This window comes from Tachypleus tridentatus, chromosome 2 (genome assembly GCF_004210375.1).
Source record: "Tachypleus tridentatus isolate NWPU-2018 chromosome 2, ASM421037v1, whole genome shotgun sequence".
NCBI classification, from domain to species: Eukaryota; Metazoa; Arthropoda; class Merostomata; order Xiphosura; family Limulidae; genus Tachypleus; species Tachypleus tridentatus.
Genome location: NC_134826.1, coordinates 50035549 through 50049428, shown reverse-complemented (window position 1 = coordinate 50049428; position 13880 = coordinate 50035549). Strand labels below are relative to the sequence as shown.

The following is a 13880-nucleotide window of genomic DNA, read 5'->3' as shown; positions in this document are numbered from 1 at the left end:
TTAGCTCTTTTCAATTTAAATATACAGAATAACTATTCAGTATTAAAATGGATATCACAAGAATATTTTTACACATCAATACAGCTAGACATGGCCAGGTGGTTAAGGCACTCGACTCGTATTTTGAAGGTCGCGGGTTCGAATCCCTGTCACACCAAACATGCTCGCCCTTTCAGCTGTGGGGGCGTTATAATGTGACAATCAATCCAACTATTCGTTGGTAAAAGAGAAGCCCAACAATTGACGGTGGGTGGTGATGACTAGCTGCTTTCCCTCTGGTCTTACACTGATAAATTAGGAACAGCTATTGTAGACAGCCTTCGTGTAGCTTTGCGCGAAATTCAAAACAAACCAAAACATATCAATACTGCAGTAAATTTGTTTTCTATACAACACAACAAAAAATGTCATTCATAAATTACACATTTATACATCCTATATATACGTGTGTGTGTATAAAGTGTGGCTTTGGAGGCCCCGCCCCCAATAAATATTCTAAGAATGCAACGAATACAGTTTCTTCTATATTTGACGAAACTTACCTACATCATACATAATGTTTATCATGAGAATGATTCAGTGAGAAAACAACCACAGGTTGACCATCAAGAAAAATGTGTTGTCCTACTTTTAGTTTTGCTTTCCGTCACTAGGATGTTCCTAGAGTCCAATGTGTATGACATATTCTTTTAATTTTTTCTTCTTCTAAAATAAGTAAAGCATTACTAAATTACTTGCTACACAACAATAACATGTTACATTAATTCTACTACAAACATTTATATATATATACAGTTGAATATGAAAACAAACAAAAAAGGAGTTAAACGACAGAACAAACATTAAACAATACAATGTATTAGCGTAAAGTCACGTGCAAATAGTACACCATTTAAATCTTTACTAAAGTTATATACAAATACATCGATCAGACATTTTTATTTAACACTATAAACAAAAACGTATAATTTTTTATTACTTCCTAAAGAAAACCGAATGATTCATTCTCCTTTGAGTTTCTCAGAAATGGACGTGGAAAATAACCGCCCAACCTTTTATTGTTATGTACCGTAAACCTTTTATTTTTATGTGCCGTATGTGTTTCAATTATACATAATTCTTAATTTTTTATTGTTGTTGTCAAGCACGAAGCTACACAATAGACTGTCTGTGGACTGCCCACTGCGGGTTATCGAAACCCGGTTTCTAGCGTTGTAAGCACTCAAACTTGCCACTAAGCCAGTTAGGTGGTGTGGTTTTTAATTGGTTTGCTTTGCATTTCGCACAAAGCTACACGAAGAGCTATCTGCGCTAGCAGTTCCTAATTTATCAGTGTAAGACTAGAGAGAAGGCAGCTAGTAATCACCACCCATCGCCAATTCTTGGGCTACTCTTTTACCAACGAATAGTGGAATTGACTGTCACTTTATAACGCCCCCACAGCTGAAAAGGCTAGTATGTTCGATGTGACGGGGGTTCAAACCCGTGACCCTCAGATTACGAGTCGAGTGCCTTAACCACCTGGCCATGCCGGGCCCGGTTTATAATAATCGATATTCTATGTATGACTGCGCGTGCGACAAACCGGGGTACATGAAGTTGGGTATGGGGTTTGTAATTCCTCTTCAATAAAAGCTTAAAGAAAATATGGAATATATGTTTTTCAAGACAAATTATTACAATTACTATTTTGATATAACTGTTATTGTAACAATAAGTTTACAGTAAGTTTTTAATATTAGAATGGTTAAATGTTTCGCATATGACGTCTTTCCTCTTTAAAAAAAATGTTGGAATTCACTTTGAAACATTCAGAAAGATTTTTAATTCGAAAACGTGCTGTTAGAAATACAAAAGAGTCCGTAACATTAAATATTGCTTTAATATAATAAGAAAAAATATATGCTTTGCCATTTAACAGAAAATATTTCAGCTTATGTATCTGCCAAAAAACCGAGTTTGGATATCTGTGGTGGACAGATCACAGATAGCCCATTGTGTAGTTTTGGGCTTAATTCAAAACAAGCAAACATACAAACAAAGCTGCTACACGCTCGTTGGTGTTATGAAAGTAAAAGCCCTCAGTGTGTCCCAGAAGAGAAAACGGTTAGAATCATTTGGAGAACAGAGAATGGTAATATTGATAAGACTCTAACAGAATAGTATGACGATGGAATTATCTTGATAAAACTGACACAATAAAGAGCAAAAAGCGTATTAATAAGAATAAATTATAAAGTATGTTTGTCAGAAAGATTTGGATCAGAGATGGAAGGTTTGGAAGACAACAATAAAACGTGTATAAGATTGAAACACATAAAGAACGACATATTGAATAAGACAAGAAACAGACATATATGAAGATATGATAAGATGAACAGCCTAGTCAAAACAAAATAAAGAGATATAGAAGGACGCAACACGTGATAAATCTTGAATAACATACGAAATCAAGGTAGCTTGAAAAGGCTTAATTGTTGAAGAGAAAGCTGTGGAAAAGTGAACAGAATTGAAAACTAAAAGGAACACAAAACAAAACACGATGATGTCGGGGTCGATCAAAGAAGACCGTAGACGTGGTAATCTACGTGGAACTCGCACTGGATAATTGATTGTTTGGAATTACTCACAAAGCTACACAATAAACTATCTGTGCTCTGCCCATCAGAGATATCGAAACCTAGTTTCTAGCAGTGTAAGTCCGCAGACTTACTGCTGTGCCACTGGTAGGGAGAGGCAGGCAGTAGAAAAGAATGGATAATGATAATTTGAAGGATCATAAGCTGGAGAAAGATAACACAAAAGCATAGAAGATAAAGTAATAACAAAAGAATATAACAAGTAAAATGGAAAGGAATGTACATTGGTCATCTAGATAGACCTGATAAATAGAAGGACAAGTTTATCTTGACAAGTCATGCACCGAAGAAGGGATGGTATTACCTTTCATGAGAAAATTAACCCTGAATGACCTTGGCACAAAGATATTTTAAACATGATAAACCAGTAAGTTCTATAGTTCAACAGTGGAACAAAATATACGTTCGATATTATGCGCCTTGTTTCCACAATCAAGGCTCAACGTTCTAGTTATTTTCAGCAAATATTTTTCAGCTGCTTTTTTGTTATAGGAAATTATGTTGGTTATGATATAAAGTGTTGTTTTTTTATATACTTGGTTAACGTATAATAGATAATCCAAACATTTATTTACAGTTAAACCTAAGCTAGTAATAATACCATTGAGAACGAGATGTTTCAATAAGATTCCAAGTAATGTAACCTTGTGATTGGGAAAAGAAATAACCTGTTATAACTGTTCATCTCTCGTGTAATTTGAACAAGTTCGTATCCTTTTTAGACTTTATTTTTGACTAGAAAATTTATACGTTAAATTTTTGTCCTCACTCCCCATACACGGTCTGGAACGGTTACAAATTTCAAACATCCATAGTTCTGCAAATTCTTTTTGGAGTGTGACGCCTAAGTTGTGGAGACGACAAAAGGTCTGGTTCGACATCATCAGAAAGTGTGGCTTGTACGACCTTATTTGTAGCAGCGTCTAAGTGTTGATATTTGCATTCGGAACTGAAGTTAATCTTTTCCTCACGGAGCTCAATACTCCAGAATGGAAGGCGTGGCCTATTCCGACGATGAGACCAATACCGATAACAGGTAGCACTTGCTGCAACCAATAGAATTACTCCCAGTGTGGCGACAACAGCAATCAGCGGAACTGTTCCATCTGATATAGTACGAGCTGCAGAACAGATTATATGTTCGATAATGTGTGGTTTACTTCACATATTCTTGAATGTTTACGACAAAATCGAAATCAAAGCATTCCTTTTTAGAAAAAAGTTATTAATTTGCTATAATAACCAATGGAAGTTATAGGTACAAGAAATCAAACAAGTTTTGTTTAGCAACAACGTAAAAAACAACTATTTAATAAACTACCATCAAGACAAAGTCAAACAATATTTACATACATATCACACAAAAAATAATGCGGAGAAAAACACTGAGAAATCAATAAAAACTATGAAAGTAAAATAAGATTACACACCAGAACTCTTTTGCGCTGTAGGGGGCGCCAGGTTTTCCATTAAGAAGATACAGTCTGAACAACTGGGGTCATCCTTTTGGTCAGCACAAAGGCTAAAACTTAGACAGTTCAGTGCTACACAGTGGTCCTCTTTCCAGTGGTAACCCGCAGTGCAAGAATCACACAACACACCTCTGTGTCCTGGCAAACACGACGTGCACGTGACTTCTCCTGATTTATCTAGAGGTGATATATATATATACATACATATATGTATCCCAATTTACACATTAAAAAAAAAGAGTAAAGAAAATTAGTTGTAAGTTTTTTTTAAAACTGAAATATAATAAACAATTAAAAACAATTATGAAAAATAATCGTTATAAATTCACGTGAAAAAGTAAAAAATGATGTTCATATGAAACTACAAGACGAGGTTGTTGAAAACGCACGGATTCTGTTATGTAGTTAAACATAACCTTATTTACTTGTTGGACAAACTTTTGTCAATCTAATTTAACTCCTCCCGTAAAAATCAAAGATTAATGTGAGATTTTTTGTAAAATACACTTTAGTAGCATGAAAAAAACACAGTTAAATTAACAAAAAATATAATAATTAAGAAATGATAAAGTAATAAACAGTACGGAGTAAGACTATCAAAATAAAAGCGATAAAATAATAGACAGTACGGAGCAATACCATTGAAATAAAAAACGATAAAATAATAAACAGTACGTAGCAAGACTATTGAAACAAAAACCGATGAAATAATAAACAGTACGGAGCAAGACTATTGAAACAAAAACCGATAAAATAATAAACAGTACGGAGCAAGACTATTGAAACAAAAAAACGATAAAATAATAAACGGTACGGAGCAAGACTATTGAAACAAAAAAACATGATAAAATAATAAACAGTACGGAGCAAGGCCATTGAAACAAAAAAATACGATAAAATAATAAACAGTACGGAGCAAGACTACTGAAACAAAAAAAACACGATAAAATAATAAACAGTACGGAGCAAGACTATTGAAACAAAAAAACACACGATAAAATATTAAACAGTACGGAGCAAGACTATTGGATCCAAAGATAAAAGAACAATCAGCATGTGGTAAGATCGTCAGTCAACAACAATAGAAAAAGATAATATACCTAATGAGCATTCTTCTGATGACGTAGTGTTAGCACAAGGGCATGGTTTACACTCCTTTCCCTCCCTATAGTTTCGACGTGAACAGCTCTCACACCATCTACCGGCATAACCAGGAAAACACGTGCATTTCACGGCGCCGTGCATTCTCGTGCAAGCTACCATTCCTGGTTCACTACAGTTACATTCTGCCAGTATTATAAAAGTATTGTAGCAAACAACATAAAAACTCATTGATGAAAATACAGAATACATTTTAATATTATTAATGTGTTAATAATGACATATTACCAGTTAATTCATATATTAATTCTACACGCAGTAACAAATATATGATATGAAGTAAAATCTCTTTGAGTTCAAAATGATGGTTGAAAATGCAGCTACCTTAATATAAGATGGTGGTCTGCAACTTATAATTACTTAACTTTCTAAAGAGAGGCGTTTGCGAATTAATTTAAGAAAATAAAATAAACTGTTAAAGTGATTCTTTGTTTTAGGTTTAAACATTTCATAAATGTTACTTCTAATAAGCATTCACATCCACTAACACTAGTTGTACAGGATAATATAAGCAACAACAAAAGATATGGTAAGTTATGCCAAACAGTATTTCAAATCCTTCCCACACAAAACTATACTTTTTCTTGTTTACTTCGTACATATATATTACTAACAAGTATATATTTTTAAACCAAATTATTAGAAAAGTCAACAAGGTCAAACCAGGTATAAAAAATTATTTTACTTTGAAACAATAGTTTACATAGCTTGAATACATTAAAATAATTCCTATGTGTAGTTAATGAAAAACAACAACAAAATGCCTTATTCTAAACCGGATAAGTTCCCAAAACATACAAGTACGAAAAACAGCTAAAACAAATAATACATTCAAGTATTTTAAAATACAAGTTAAGTTTGCGATGGACTCTAAATCAGCAACACACACGTATCTTATTTTGCCGCGTTCCTAGGGCATTATTAATGAGTTGTTCGTGAACTTATCACTTCACTTACGCTTGAAACCATACGCCATTTTGAAAGAACTACTTAAAACTTTATATACGAAATTCACGAGCAGTTTGGAGCGTGCATTCTCCTTATATTAATAATTTAATATCGAATTTTTTTAGCTTGTTTAATAACTTTAAGTAAATAGAGTGAACACAGTTTAGTAGCTCCTTTGAAATAGGTTGGCTGAATTTTTATTTTGCTCTAATGTTCATTCTCAATCGTTCAGAGGAGACATTTCTGACAGCAAGACCTTAGCGAAACAGTTCTACAGAGTTTATAAAGTGAAACGCTCTAACATAAATCATTCCACTGTTCAGTTACTAGAATCGTTATTTTTCTGTAAGTAGTTTCTGTCTAAGACACGCTATCTCGTTTTGCAGGCAACCCTAAGCTGTACAGCCTTAGGATTTAAGTTGGTAATATTTTATGGTAGCTATGGTTCTGCAGCTGAAGAAACTATGCAAAGTTCAAGTACTATATTTTTCGTGGTTTTATTAAACGGTCTGCGGTTTCATATAGTGGTATGTAAGTCTAAATAACGTTTCGAACGTCACAAGTACCGCCACGTAAACTAAGTTAACGTTCAAAGTTACGTTGACTTTTAATCTCCTTAATTGGTGGCGTATCATGGGGTGGTTTAAGGGGCCACATACTCCCACTAAACATTAATACCTCCAACTGAAAGGTGTATTTTACTGTATGTGAAAAACACAATAGACCAGTCAAGTTCCCTCCACAGTTAAATTGTGTCCTTTTCTAGAATGTCATTGTTCTTAAAGTTAAAGTAGTTTAGTAGAAATCGATAACTATAGTGAAATGAAATGAATGAATACAAAATAAGCGAGAATATTATAACTGGAAATATAAACCACACCGAATCCCAGTCATTGCTCGACTAATATCAGTGTGGGTAAAACTTGAACCCGTAATTACATTTGACATTCTTATAGTATTATTATTATTGTCACAAATAATCAAGACACAATTTCAATATCGACGCTAACGTTGCACATTTATTCAATGCTATATCAGGTTTGTTTTGGATTTTCGCGCAAAGCTACACAACTGCTATCTGCGCTAGCCGTCCCTAATTTAGCAATGTAAGACTAGATGGAAGGCAGCTAGTCACCACCACCCACCGCCAACTCTTGGGGTACTCTTTTACCAACGAATAGTGGGATTGACCGTCACATTATAATGTCCCCACGGCTGAAATGGCGACCATGTTTGGTGCGACGGGGATCCGAACCCGCGATCATCAGATTACGAATCGAACGTCTTAACCCACCTGGCTTTATCAGAGTCGCGAAAAGATTTTTCGATAATGTATATGTAACTTGTTAATTTGAAATATCTCGACGTGAGAGCTTGGCCTTAATAAACACTCAATATATTAAATACAATACACGCTACACCCATAATACATCATACATCTGATAACTTGACAAATGCCCTCCTGACAATTGCCCCTGAATATCTGTCCCCCGCAGCCATATATTTTTATATTAACATAATTGACTAAAATAGTAAAAAAACAACAACATAGACTTCTTGTATTTCTTAGAAAAATGATTTTTTTTTCAAAACTGAATAAGATAAAATAATACAGGTTTTATGCTAAATTTTATTTATTGTAATAAAATAAAAATGTTGAACTATGTAGTTATATAGCGTCAGTAAACTAAAACTGTAAGTTATGGGCTATTCCTCTCAGAAGGTCCAACAAATAAAATATTTATTAACATCTGAATGTAGGTCAGTAAAACCTCGTGACACACACAGTAAAAGATAGCTGGATAAACACTTTCAAATAATTATTTCTACTATAAAATACAAGAAATGTATTTTATTTCTCCTATTTTAGCCAGTTTTATTAATAGAAGATATGGCTGATACGACAATATATCATATATTTAGTTGTATGATGTTTTTATGAAAATCTGGTTTCTTATTGTATTTTAAATGAATTTCAGAGGGTAACAAACCTGGTTCTTTGGGATTGGATTGGTAAATTTTCCCGTCATCCACAGCGAGGTCGTCCATACTGGAAGATTTAGTTCGGACTGATTTCTTTGGCGCAGGTATACGTTTGTTACCACTGTAAACAGCTGACACAGTGAGGTCATACAGAGTACCTTCAGTCAGCCCCGAAAGCGTCTTGGATTTCGCCGAAGGTGGTAACAACAGTTCTTTCGTTTTTCCTGTTTAATAATGTAAATATAAATGTTGAGAATACTTTTTTCTTAACCGTTATTATTATAATTATAAATACTTTGAAGGATAACATTTCTGAGTTTCTTTTAACCCAACATTTTGCGTTGCATTCCACATCTGAAAACAAAATTTTATATTTAAGAAGAATCTTAATTCGTTTAGACACATAAACTCGAACGAAAAGAAAATCAATAGAGACGTCATTTAATCGTCTAAAACTAAAAAAAAATCGCAAATAATATTTTCTGCGAACTAATAGGCTGGGGTGTGACCAGTGGATATCATGCTCAGGCAGTGAAACCCATTTTAACGGTTCGTGACCCACTTAAGTAAAATTGCGTTCCACACTTTAGGGGTGGCGTGGCGCTAGAAGAGTGACAGTAGAGTCTCTTTATTCGATCATATAAATATAGTTCCCAAGAGTTGGCGGTGGTCGCTGTTGATTAGTTGCTTTCCATGTAATCTATCAGTTGAAAAATAGGAACGATAAGCGCAGATACTCACTGTGTAGCTTTGATACTCACTGTGCAGCTTTAATACACACTGTGCAGCTTTGATACTCACTGTGTAGCTTTGATACTCACTGTGCAGCTTTGATACTCACTGTGTAGCTTTGATACTCACTGTGCAGCTTTAATACTCACTGTGCAGCTTTGATACTCACTGTGCAGCTTTGATACTCACTGTGCAGCTTTAATACTCACTGTGCAGCTTTGATACTCACTGTGCAGCTTTGATACTCACTGTGCAGCTTTAATACTCACTGTGCAGCTTTGATACTCACTGTGCAGCTTTGATACTCACTGTGCAGCTTTAATACTCACTGTGCAGCTTTGATACTCACTGTGCAGCTTTGATACTCACTGTGCAGCTTTGATACTCACTGTGTAGCTTTGATACTCACTGTGCAGCTTTAATACTCACTGTGCAGCTTTGATACTCGCTGTGTAGCTTTGATACTCGCTGTGCAGCTTTAATACTCACTGTGCAGCTTTGATACTCACTGTGCAGCTTTGATACTCACTGTGTAGCTTTGATACTCACTGTGCAGCTTTGATACTCACTGTGCAGCTTTGATACTCACTGTGTAGCTTTGATACTCACTGTGTAGCTTTGATACTCACTGTGCAGCTTTAATACTCACTGTGCAGCTTTGATACTCACTGTGCAGCTTTGATACTCACTGTGCAGCTTTGATACTCACTGTGTAGCTTTGATAATCACTGTGTAGCTTTGATACTCACTGTGCAGCTTTGATACTCACTGTGTAGCTTTGATACTCACTGTGCAGCTTTAATACTCACTGTGCAGCTTTGATACTCACTGTGCAGCTTTAATACTCACTGTGCAGCTTTGATACTCGCTGTGTAGCTTTGATACTCACTGTGCAGCTTTAATACTCACTGTGCAGCTTTGATACTCGCTGTGTAGCTTTGTACAAAATTCTAAAACAAACAAGTAAACTGTGAGTTAGCTGTACATATAAAAATTACATAGCCATGGCCAAATACATACACTGATAGAAACGAAAGATGGTTACAAGTTACTAGAACAGTTGTTTTAAATATATACAATTAAAAGTCCTTTCATGTAAAACGTTAATTAGAAAGCCTACCGTTAAGAATAATTAAAGCGGATAGGCAGTGATATAATTTTAAAATGTTGCAAGTACTTGGAACAGATGACAAGAATGTAAGAACGCTGATACACATCTTACGTAATTACTTACCACATCTGTGTTACTGTTGTTGTTGATGTTTTTGGAATTTCCCACAAAGCAACTCGAGGGCTATTTTAGCAGTGTAAGACTAGAGGGAAGGCAGCTAGTCATCACCACCCACCGCCAACTCTTGGGCTACTCTTTTACCAACGAATAGTGGGATTGACCGTCACATTATAACGCCCCCACGGCTGAGAGGGCGAGCATGTTTTGGCGCGACTCGGGCGCGAACCCGCGACCCTCAGATTACGAAGCGCACGCCTTAACGCGCTAGGCCATCCCAGGCCCTATCTGTGTTACCTGATCGAGGCAAGTTATCCACATTATTTACCATATCTGTGTCACCTGATCGAGGCAAGTTATCCACATTATTTGCCATATCTGTGTCACCTGATCGAGGCAAGTTATCCACATTATTTACCATATCTGTGTCACCTGATCGAGGCAAGTTATCCACATTATTTACCATATCTGTGTCACCTGATCGAGGCAGGTTATCCACTTATGTTAAAATTTTATCTCTTGTTAAGTACAAAGCTTTACAATGGGCTATCTCAGCTCTACACACCACAGGTATCAAAACACGATGTTTATCGTTATAAGCCCTCATATTTTAATTTCAACATTTGTTTCTCAACAAAGGATACTTCACAAAAAATTGGACTTGTAAAGTTGTTTCAAACTGTATAATGAGAGAGAAGAATTAGGTAGTAACTACGTTAATAATATTTGTGGATAATATCCATGGTTTATATCACAAACGAGTCCCACCTTGATCTGCTATACAGCTCTTGTTGTAAACAAATTTCCGAAATTTTCTTTCCACTCGAGATCTTTGAGCGTAATATTACTAACTGTAGTGTAATCGTGTAATGTTTATATAATCATCGAGTGACGAGGCTACAACAAAAAGTAACCCTGAGAACCATCGATCAAATAGATGAATTAAACTCTGCCAGAACTTTGAGATTCTACGCGTGCGCGTGGTTACGTCATATAGCAGCCAACAGCATTTTCCGGACAAGATTGTGAAGGAACGATGTTGAAAGACAAAAACAACAAACAGAAAACTGGACTTATTTTATTTGTTTGTAAAATAAAAATATAACTTTATATGCGAATATATTACATCCTGAAAGTTTTTTATTTATTTATTTATTTTTGGGTGGGGGGTAACAAATCGAGGCATGGAAATAACAACCCTTTTGCTCCGTAGGAAATAACGCACCTGTTTCTCAAAAACGCGACAGTAAAATCAACTACAACCCACTATGAATTTTCAACGATTTGATGAGAATTCAACTAAGTGAAATTCACTCTATATGTTACCATAAAAATATGAACTAATCAAGTCAGTGAATCAATGTTCTGAAATCAAGTAAAGCAAAAATAGCACAAAGCAGGCCTTGGTAGTAACTCATAGAGGTTGGTATCAGTTATTTGTTTGTTTCTTTTTTGAATTTCGCGCAAAGCTGCACGAGGGCTAGCTGCACTAGTCGTTCCTAATTTAGCAATGTAAGGCTAGAGGGAAGGCAGCTAGTCATCACCATTCACCGCCAACTCTTGGACTACTCAATTACCAACGAATAGTGAAATTGACTGTCACTTTTTAACGCCCCCACAGCTGAAAGGGCGAGTATGTTCGGTGTGACGGGAATTAGAACCCGCTACCCTAAGATTTCGAGTCGAGTGCCTTAACCACCTGGCCATGCTGAGCCCATATTATATTGTCAAATGTTCACTAGCTAAACGTGTAAGCCATGTAAACTAAAGTTCAAAGCAATGATTATTTTGTATTTAGCACCAAACACCTTGCGGGATTTCTTTTGCATTGACGTTTTCTGGATTATTTAGTCTATTCCCAAAATTTTAATACTCATACCAGCCATTTTGGGATACAATGACCTTCTTGAAGGATATCTGATGTTCGGTATTTAACAACAACATTCTTGAAGAATAGTGGACTGTTGGGTATTTAACAATGGTCTTCCTGCAAGAATAGTTGATTATTGGGTACTTAACAATAGCCTTCTTGAAGAATAGATGATTGCTCGGTATTTAACAATAGCTTTCTTGAGGAATAGTTGATTGTTGGGTATTTAATTATGCAATGGTAAGGAAATGATTGTTGTATAGATGTATCTGTGTCTGCTGGTTTATTAGCTCTATACATTTGTTACCTGCATTCATGATTACGTAGCTATAAGTATTTGTTCTTTGAAGTGGAGCTGTACGTATCTTTTGGTAACATCAATTATATATTAAACAACAGTTTAAAGTTGGTGAGCGTTTACAAGCAAAAAATAACAAATTTCAAGCACACATCAAAAGAAACGTCTTTTTTTTTCTTTTATCGAGACAGCACGAAAGAACTACAACCTTTGCAATTCCATTCGACCAGATACTTGTCATGGCCTTTCCCTCTTCCCCAGATGTAATTCTACTTTACCCTTTTGCTATGATCTGTTTAAAACGTGGCATTCGATGTGACCTCCACATTTGGTGAGGTCTATGGTCGCTATCCTTTGCAGTTTATTAAAATGAAAGTTGTAATGTTGAACAAAAAAAAAAGCACGTAACCATGGTCATGAGACTAAACAATGGTATCCATAATCGACGATGGTCGAAACAGTTCCAAGAGCAGCTGCGGCTTTGAAACACTGCTATTTTTTGTGGGTTTTTTTTAGTTTCAAAATTTTCGTGCAAAGGTGGTCGAATGGTTACTTGCTCACAACCGATCCTAAGTTTCAACTGAAAGGCTAAAGAAGAGGGAGGCAGTTAACAAAATTCATGGAGAACTTTTGGGCAACTCTTGCTTGACCAAATATTTGGATTTGAACATCATCCTTATAATCCACCCATGGCTCCAAAGTGCGGAGAACGAACCATGAATCCACTGGTACACAATATACTAGACACTAGGTCAGCCATATTGTTATTATCATGATGAAACACTGAAGATACGAAAATGAAAAATTGTTAAAGTTTTTTTATGTTACCTTCTGCGTTGTTTTCAGAAAAATATATGGCCCAGCATCGTCAGATAGTTACAGCGCTCGATCCGCATTCTGTGGGTCGCGGGTTCGAACCACTGTTACACCAAACATGTTCGTCCTTTTCAGCCGCGGAGGCGTTTATAATGTTTCAGTCAATCCCACTGTTCGTTGATAAAAGAGTAGCTCAAGAGTTGGCGACAAGCGGTGATGATTGACTACTTTCCTTCCGTCTTACACTGCTAAATTATGGACAGCTAGTGCAGATAACCCCAGTGTAGCTTTGCGCGAAATAAAACAAAACAGAAAAATATTCTTAGAGATCGGGATGTAAGTATTTCCCATGATTATAAAACGACATAAATCGGTTAACTGCTATTAGGAAGTTTTTTGGTTTCGGAAATTCGTGCAAAGCTATAGAAGGACTATCTGCGTTAGCTGTTCCTAATTTTGATCAGATAAACTAGACAGAGATAACACCTAATCAAAAGAACCATCCACAACACCTGGGCTACTCTGATCGATTGGTAATATTTGATCATTTCTTTTTATAACACATACGCGGCCAGAATTGCAGAGTGCGTTTTGTGTGTGTGTGTAACAACGAGATACGAACCATGAACCTGCGGATTCACAGCCAGACTCAACCCTCCATTTTTAATGAGTAATTCACATGATTAAACTGATGATATACGTTGTGCACTCCTTTATAAAAAGAGTTTACGTT

The 13880-nt window shown here is 35.8% G+C and overlaps 1 protein-coding gene across 3 annotated transcripts in view; it reads right to left on the bottom strand.

Annotated features, from left to right (window-relative positions):
* LOC143243535 (uncharacterized) overlaps window positions 1–13880 on the bottom strand; it is an 84288-nt gene continuing 70408 nt past the window's right edge. For all 3 annotated transcript variants that reach the window (XM_076487281.1, XM_076487282.1, XM_076487280.1), the window contains 4 exons: window positions 8212–8427; window positions 5212–5397; window positions 4070–4288; window positions 1–3760 (listed from right to left, as the gene is read on the bottom strand). In XM_076487281.1, coding sequence (XP_076343396.1) covers window positions 3441–3760; window positions 4070–4288; window positions 5212–5397; window positions 8212–8427 — 941 coding nt within the window. In that variant the 3' untranslated portion in view covers window positions 1–3440. The remainder of the gene's footprint in view (window positions 3761–4069; window positions 4289–5211; window positions 5398–8211; window positions 8428–13880) is intronic.